Raw genomic sequence first — 8,741 nt, 5'->3', positions numbered from 1 at the left:
TGCCCACCGGAGGGCATTTATATGCTAGATAACCTGCATACTGCAGGTGTGGTTTGGGTTGAATTCACAAGTGGAACTTTAAGTTTCCAGTCTTTGACTTGTGTTGTTTCAGGGATCACCCGCTTTGACCTGCTGGGAGACTTTGGCCGTTATAACTGGCTGGAGAACTTCTACATCGTCTTCCTGTACAATATGATGTTTGCAGGCCTCACTTCTGCCTCCCTCATCAAGACTGTCACCTGGGCAGTCCAGAGAGAGCTCATCCGTGCCTTTGGTCTGTCTTTTTCGTTTTGTCTGTATGTATTTTAACCTCTGTGGAGTTTTGGAATGTGGTGATATTCTAATTGCTTCTAGAATTTTTCCCACCTTGTAGCCCTGTGTTTCCCTAAGGGTTGGTCTCTCTTCCTTAGATAGAAAGAATACAATTCTTTCAGGAAAGTGTAAAGGGACAAGAGGAGCATAAGGTCCTCAGGGAGACCTTTAGTTACACCACTCTGTAGACCCCACCTTCCAACACAAACAAACACACACAGCATGGACACGCCAAACAAACACGCCCACTCCCCTTCCTCACATACAGATAGCATCGCTACTCTGTGGCACTCTCCTGCACGCTTATTGTCTTCCAGTGTACTCTTATTGGGTGATTGGTAGATTTTCAGTGAATTTAAGCCACCATTTTTTTCTCCCTTTAGCTTTGCTTATTTTGTTTTGTGGTTTTTATAATTATTATTTTGTTGTTTTGTTTTTCAGGTCTCCACAGACTGCCTTTAACCATGTCACGCTCCACAGTCCCCTTCAGACTCCTTTTGGCCAGCGGACTCTCTAAAATGCATTGACTATCTCTCTCATAACAGCCTTTTTCTTAACCCTGAGAACCTGAGCTCCTTAAAACATACACAACTGGATAAAAAAATCGTGTACGGCTCAGCCTTTTCAGATTGGGTTGAGTGGTCTCGTGAAGAAGCTGGAGTTTGCACTGCATCCAGTGGAACCTTTGCCTGAAATGGTTTACCACTATATCAGGCTCTGTGTTTTTGTGCAAAGAAGGACTTGCAAGAATGTGTATATCCCAGCTAACCGACGGAGGAGGGCAGTCAGAATTTTGAACTTTTCCCCCGTTAACACATAACATCATAAGGCAATGATGTTGAAGAAAGAGACAGATGTGAACACAATTCAAAGCAGATCTGGGTCACCATTAATATGCATTCAGTTCTTCCCTTACCCAGGGACCATCTCTTTTGGACCATCTCAAAAGGACATCACCTTTTGAGATATCTTGCCTGCACACAAACACAATAAACTCCGCCCTCCTCTGTTGACATTGGTTATTGTGTGTATGAAAGGAAGAGGAATGAAAGGGATTGATATTAACCAAGCAACGCCGTCACAGTGCTGCTGCTCTGTTGACATTCAGTATGTGAAAGTCAGAGTTATTTTGAAATATTACATAGTCGCTGTGACACAGTTTCCTTTTCCTGCTTTGCTTGATTGAGTGCCCTCTCGTCTGCGGCCTCCCCATGCTTTCCTCTCTTGCGTACCAGTATTTTTAAGACCAGGAATGTGACTGCCGTGTATTTTATGGGGAACTATCGGCAGTGGGGCTTTTATATTGATAAATATTCTTACCAGAATCAGAGTCATTCTGCAGCTCCACAGGAAATACGAGTGAGGTACAAGTCTCAGGGCTTGAGCAGCTTTGCAAGCTGACATTATGTTTAAAGTGCATTTAATGGTGGTTATACATGAGATCTTGTTGTTGCCTTACTAAGTCTCTTGACCACTACATTGAGAAAAAGAAAACTATAGTTTGTCTTGTGCAAGATTGCTGAATGATGCAAACCACAAGGAGGAATTTCTGCCTTTGACCAATCAGACTGTGATTTATTTAGAAAACGGAGGGGGGAAGTGCAATAGAAGAGTTTTTTATTATTATTATTATCATCTTTGTTATATTTTGGGAGCATTGGGTGAGTTTTTAGGGGTGGGACCTGTAACCCTGCTCCTGTAGAATATCTGACCTGCACATTTTCTTTCGTTCTCAACTACAGCTTTCATAATCTGGCGTATTCAACCAATCAGTAGCTGCCAAAGACCAGACTTGGCTAATCAGGTATGTGTGGACCAGGGAATGACAGAAAATATGCGGAGCAAGTGCTTTCCATGGTCAGACACTCTACAGGTGGTTACAGATATTTTAAGCCAAAAGCAAATGTGACTATCAATCTGTATGATCCTGTCCGTCACTTTATTTTGTAATGATGTACTTTCTGTAATGTTTACCGAGTTTGTCATTATCCTTAATGTGATGGTGATCCTGTGACACCGGCAGCCTTTGCTGTATCAGCAGGTTTATTATTGGTTACGGTGACCAGCAGGGGGCAGTGTGTCTCAAACCGTGTGTGTGTGTGTGTGTGTGTGTGTGTGTGTGTGTGTGTGTGTGTGTGTGTGTGTGTGTGTGTGTGTGTGTGTGTGTGTGTGTGTGTGTGTGTGTGTGTGTGTGTGTGAGAGAGAGAGAATTGTGAGGTTATGTGAAAACCTCCGAGGTTTACTAAGTTCATGCTGGCTGGGATTTTTTCTTTTTGTTTTTTAATGTTTTGGGGTGACAGTTGATCGTGTGCTGTATGACATTATGGGCATGTTGTTGGAATGGAGCATCTGTATGTCGCATGTTCATTTATGAGTGATTGTTTAAAAAATAATGTGTGATTTGGTTGAGACAGTCTTTTGAGTTTTTGCAGGTGGAAATGGTGGTATATGATTTGATTTTGAATGGTGTCTTCTTAAAACACTTTTAAACTATTGTTGTGAGCAGAAAGCAATAAAATGTCTGTTTTTAAGTTCTGGGTTGTTTTGGTCTTTTTAAATCCATGCCAAGGTGACTTACTGTAACTGTGTCTTTGATGAGGTTACATTTTATTAGTGTAACTAAGTGCATTCAGATCAAACTGTCGTCGTCTCTGACTGATGAGTGTGTCCGTCCTCTGCATCCCTCCACCCTTTTTGTTGCACTTCTCTAATCAGCAGCAGAATAAAGCCATATTTTGAGCCGTCTGTCAGCAGAGACCAGCGACATCGCCACTACAACCGTGGCCCACGCTTTCCCCAATCGGATGCCAGAGGCAGATAAAAACCCTGCAAATCAAGGAGACGCAACGGTTCACTCAGTTTCACTCCATGTCACCGCCACCCATTTACCCACCTCCTTTCTTCTCTCTTTTCCTTGCCTATTGTTCATTTCCTCTGTTCATTTTTCTGAAGTCTATTCAAGAATACCACAGGTCTGATTAATTTCTCCCTCTTGATTTTTGTTTGCATTTCTCGTTTGGCTTTGTTGAGCCGTTTTAATTAAGCTCATTTTGGTTTCAGCTTTGTTTGGTTTTGCATTTCCTTTTCAATTGAGGAAATCTGTTAAAATGGTGCTGTATCATCAGCAGCACATCTGCAGGCCAGTTAGGCTTTGAGGAAGGTTAACTAAAAATAAACCACCCTGTCAGGTCCATAAGTAATAAGAACATTTCATAATTATCTTTTGTAATTTTTTCCCTCTGTATGCCACCACAGTGGAGTTGAAAAAATCAAGATGTGCTTGTAGTTAAGATTATGACCTTTTATTTCAAGGAATTTAAAAAAATATATAGAAATTACTCCATTTTCAGAAGCCTTAAGTAATTGGACTATTAATGATAAAAATCATTATTACAGTCAATTCACAAGTCTATGGATACATGAACATTTCCAAGTCAGTTTACTTCAGTTATTAGGAAATACAACCAACATGATGCAGAGGCAGATCCAGGATTCTGTAAAAATAAATAAATGGGGTTGGGGGGGGTAGCTCTGGGGTACCCTCTCTGACATTTCTAGGTGCCATTTCCTGCATTTTGGCACATACTTTACCACAAAATACACCACAGGGAAAAGCAAGTTTATAACCTGTTTTCTGTTTATTTGAACTTATGTTGTACAATCTTGAAAGTGATGCAATGATGTGATGACAAGTAACGGAGAACATTTGAAATATCTGTGATTAAAAAAAGTGAACACCTTTCTTACACTCTGCTGAGTCATGGTCCAGTATCAATGTAATAGAGGGTTCAGAGACCGCATTTGGCGGGGACCATTATTATTGGTGGGGTTTTTTGGTCTCCCACCAGAAGTGGGACAAAGTCACTGTCAAGTCATTATCAAGTCATCAATTTGGAAGTCTCAAGTCAGCTTGCAGCCAATTGCTGGTTATTATGACTTGAGACTTGCAGATTCATGACTTGCTGGTGTCTTTGTCCCACCTCTGCCTCCCCACGCCAACTGATTTGGCTAACAAATTAACCCCAACTGATGATGGCAGGGTGGATTAGTGGTTAGCATTGCCTCATAGCAAGAAGGTTCTGGGCTTGCATCACACCTGGGGCCTTGCTGTGTGGAGTTTGCATGTTCTCCCTATGTTTGTGTGCGTTCCATCTGGGTGCTCCAGCTTCCTCCCACATCCAAAGACGTGGGTTAGGTGAACTGGAAACTTTAAAATGGCCGTAGGTGTGACTGTGTTTGTCTATATGTGGCCCTGCGACAGACTGGTGTCCTGCCCAGGGTGTACCCCGCCTCACGCCCTGTGATTGATGGGATAGGCTCCATTCTCCTCCCTCCCCTGGGACTCTTCATAGAATGAGTGTTACCAGAGGTGGGTGAAATGCTGCGTTCCATGATACTCAGGGCAGGTAAAAACAACCTTTGACTTGTAAATTGCAGTGAAGCAGCTATTCAAGTTAGAATTCCAATTTGGAAACTCAGGCAAGATCTGTGTCAAATGAGTTCATTGATCTGATGTCACAGAAATAAGGCAGTGCAGGCAGGAAGCAGAACTGCCTTTTCTGCCATTTTTATCTGAAGTGTTTGAGTGGCCCTGCTGCAGACTGGCGTTTTGACCAGGGTGTACCCCTCCTCATGCTCTATGACTGCTGGGATAGGCTCCAACCCCTCGAAGATGAGTGTGTGTGTTTGTGTTTGATGACTGGTTTTACACAGAAAATCTGACAGGTACTGACTTAAGTTGTGGGTCTTGGTATTGCTGTCATTGTGGCCTTGGGAAGCAAACTTGCCAACTACTCTCATAAAATGACATATGAAAACGTGTAGGGGGATGAAAGTCCCGGGTCCCAATTGAAAAGACGTTCCCGCTAGCTTGGCTAATGGGGAGTTCCCCTTTGGCTGACCTGGTAGAGGAACGGTCTTTTGTGCGAGCCGCGTGGGTTCGATCCCCCACCGTCGTCCCGGCCACAAAGGTCCTGCTGCTTCAATCTGGCGTCACGAACAGGATGTGGGTCACAGAGTATGCTAACATGCACCTGTGACTTCGGAACAAAGTCAAAAATGGTGGGGAGATGTGTAGCGGGATGAAAGTCCCGGGTCCCAATTGAAAAGACGTTCCTGCTAGCTTCGCTAACGGGGAGTTCCCCTTTGGCTGACCTGGTAGAGGAACGGTCTTTTGTGCGAGCCGCGTGGGTTCGATCCCCACCATCGTCCCGGCCACGAAGGTCCTGCTGCTTCACATGGAATTTAGCTTGATGCCTCTTAGGCATGTTTGCTGTGGGCAAGGTTTGAAAACCGATGCACTGGAAGGCATTTAGGTTGGAAATAGGAAATACTAACTTGAAATTATCCACTTCCATCTTACAACGGAACGCAGCATAAGTCGCTGGCAACTAACTCAAGTCCAGTACAAGTGATGACAGTCAAGCTTATTTGGAACTTCCAGACTTGTTCCCACTGCTGGCATTAGACCAACACATAATACAACGAGAAGGAGCTCAGTCCAGATCTGAGAAGAAAGCCTGCAGATGCATACAAGTCATAATGTTACTTGGAGCCATGTCTAAGCAGCAGCAGACTCCCAGATCATTATTTCAAACAATTTTATGCAAGTACAAGTTATTGGGAGGTGCAGCCACCCACACTGTCACTTTTATATGGGAGGAAATTGATGTAGGCAGTCGGGAATGACCAAAGCTCAGACCTACTATGAACTTGAAGTTGCTGGAGTTTTACATTACCATGTGTTGAAAGGAGCCCCTGCTCCAAAAACCAAAGCCTTCTAACTCAACTAAAATTTGCAGATGACCACTTGGACAAAGAAAAGCCCTCTGGAGGAATTATATGGTCAGATGAGATAAAAACTGTGCTGTTTGGCCACAATGTGTTCAAACCCAAGAACATTGTAATGACTGTTAAGGTGATAGATGCAGCATCAAGTTCCAGGGGTGTTTTGCTGCAGGTGGAACTGGTTCTCCACAGTAAAACATCAAACATTCAGCTAGAGGGTTGAAACATGGACAAACCTGGGTGTTCCAATATAATAATGATTCCAAACATACATCAAAGCAGGTTGTGAAATGGGTAAAGATGATTAATATCAACCATTTGGAATGACTTTCTAAACATCCTGACCTCAGCTGTGTTGGAAATATCTGAACTCTGCTTGAAAGTTGTGTCTGTTAGGACACCAACAGATTCACTGGGACTCTGACCATTCTGCCCAGGGGTCGGTTATGTGTCTGTGTGGTTACCAATAAAAAGTCCAGTGTTATTCTGTGGGTGTGGTGGATGCACTGACATGCGGCACCATTTCCAGTCACTGCCAGAAGGCTTTTGATGGCTACCACAAGTGTCTGGTCCAGGTGAATCTTGCTAAGGGCCATTCAACCAAATATTAGAAGTGCTGTATGTATGTTTTTTATTTTTGATTTCAAAAAGTCTGGAAGCATGCTCTGGTGTGATGCCTCGCAGCATCCACTACACCACACCCTTAGGTTCTGAATGCCAACCACCCATCTTCTGCAACCAGATGAAATGAGGGTGTCTCCTTGGACTTCACCAGCCACTGTGGTCCTCAACACTCAGTCACCTGTGTACTGGATCGTGTATAGAGAAATGCTCCACATGGCCAAAACGTTGAAGCTGACACTCCCTCAGAATGCAAATGATACTCATCTCAGTCTCCCCAAATAACCGCTTGTTTCATACAAAGTTTCAGTGGTAACCAAGGATCCTTTGAAGACATCTAGTCATCGCCTTAAGTCAGTGGATAGTATTCAAGTTTCCTAAGATGGGAAACACCAAGACCCTGAAAACTTGGGCCTTTTTTCTCAAGCAAAGATAACGCCTTTGCCCAGTGACGTCATGACTCCATAAGATCTTCCAAGGCTTCTCTCAAGCTCAAAGGACTCAGAGACATGGACAGATGAGCTCCTTCTGAGTCAATGGCAATCCTTCTGAGTTAATGTTCCAGGTGGGCACCTGGAACATCCTTGCGCTTAGTAAGAATGACCTTCTAATTTAAAAAAACCTAAAATAAATGAAAACCTGTATCCCAAATTCTTGTTCTCTCCCCCATGAAGCTGTATGTTGTACATTCTGTCTCAGAAAAAGAACAGCATAAAGAAAACACTGAAAGCTCAATATTGTCATGACACAAGTTCAAGGTGTGTGTGTCTGTAAACTTATGACCTTAACTGTGCCTGTCAGTCATACCTGCACCACATAGCTGCCATAAATGTTGATAAGTTGGGGAATGTTTTCCAAATGTTCTGTTGTGTCTTTACTCAAACATAATAAATTATCCAACTTGGAGGTAGCATGAACAATGACTTTTACTTGGCTTCAAGTTTACATATCACTGCGCTGGCAGATAACCTATATGTAAACATGGTAGCTAGGTGAGTGGTTCCGCTGAAGTAAATAGATCCACTTATATACTACACTCCTCCCCTTTTAGATTAATGCTACATAACTAAGGTAACATATCCAGAACATTGCCAATGCATTTAACACAATGTGGTATTCAGTTGACATACAGTATATTGAAACTTTTTTTTTTTTTAAGTCCATAAAGGAACTCATAAATCCAATCTTTTTGGTGGTGCCCTGAGTCGTTCAGGGTTACACCTGGGAACTTGTGGAGTGCTCTCTTTAAGGGGCACTTCTTCTGTAACTGTGGGTGTCACTGTACTATGGTCAGAGTTGGTTCCAGGATCAGGTGGACGTGCTGGTTGCTCCAGGGTCTTTGGTTGAGCATTCAACAGCTGATCCACATGACGTCTCCAGGTGTGCTCGCCAGTGTCCACTTCGTACATCAGAGGGCCGCTCCTGGTGACAATCTTTCCAGGTGTCCACTTGTCCCCTCGGTAGTCGCGTGCCAGTACCTGCTGTCCCACATCGAAGCTTCTTGCTGTTTCACTTGAAAAGCTGCTGAACTGTTTGTTTTGCACTTCTCTCCTCAGGTTTGGCTTCAACGCAAGATCTCAGCTGTCTGTTCATAAACAGCATTGCAGGTGTCTGATTGGTTGTTGCATGGACAGAACTGCGGTACACCAGAAGGAAATTGTCAATTTTGTGTTGAAGAGAGATGTCTTCTTTTGTCATTGCTTTGATGGACTTTTTGAATGTTTGTACGAACCGTTCTGCTAATCCATTTGTTGCTGGTTGGTGAGGTGCTGACTTGAAATGTTTGATACCATTCTTTTTCATGAAATCTTGAAATTCTTTGGAAGTATACTGTGGGCCGTTGTCACTCACAATTTGCTCAGGCAGACCATTCCTGGCGAAGATGGTTCTCAGAACAGAAATAGTCTTTTCTGATGTTGTGGATTTCATTGGGACTACTTCCGGCCATTTTGAGTGAGCGTCCACAGCTATGAGAAACATAGAGTTCATGAATGGACCAGCAAAATCAATGTGCACTCTCT

The 8,741-nt window shown here is 43.3% G+C and overlaps 1 protein-coding gene across 1 annotated transcript in view; it reads left to right on the top strand.

The window, feature by feature from the left end:
- lmbr1l (limb development membrane protein 1-like) overlaps positions 1-2,843 on the top strand; it is a 51,267-nt gene extending 48,424 nt beyond the window's left edge. The window contains exons 14-15 of the mRNA XM_034172411.1: positions 113-274; positions 754-2,843. Coding sequence (XP_034028302.1) covers positions 113-274; positions 754-839 — 248 coding nt within the window. The 3' untranslated portion in view covers positions 840-2,843. The remainder of the gene's footprint in view (positions 1-112; positions 275-753) is intronic.
- The last annotated feature ends 5,898 nt before the right edge of the window (positions 2,844-8,741 follow it).

The sequence above is a fragment of the Thalassophryne amazonica genome, chromosome 6 (genome assembly GCF_902500255.1).
Source record: "Thalassophryne amazonica chromosome 6, fThaAma1.1, whole genome shotgun sequence".
NCBI classification, from domain to species: Eukaryota; Metazoa; Chordata; class Actinopteri; order Batrachoidiformes; family Batrachoididae; genus Thalassophryne; species Thalassophryne amazonica.
The sequence above is the reverse complement of the archived record's forward strand: the minus strand, read 5'-3'. Positions and strand labels throughout refer to the sequence as shown.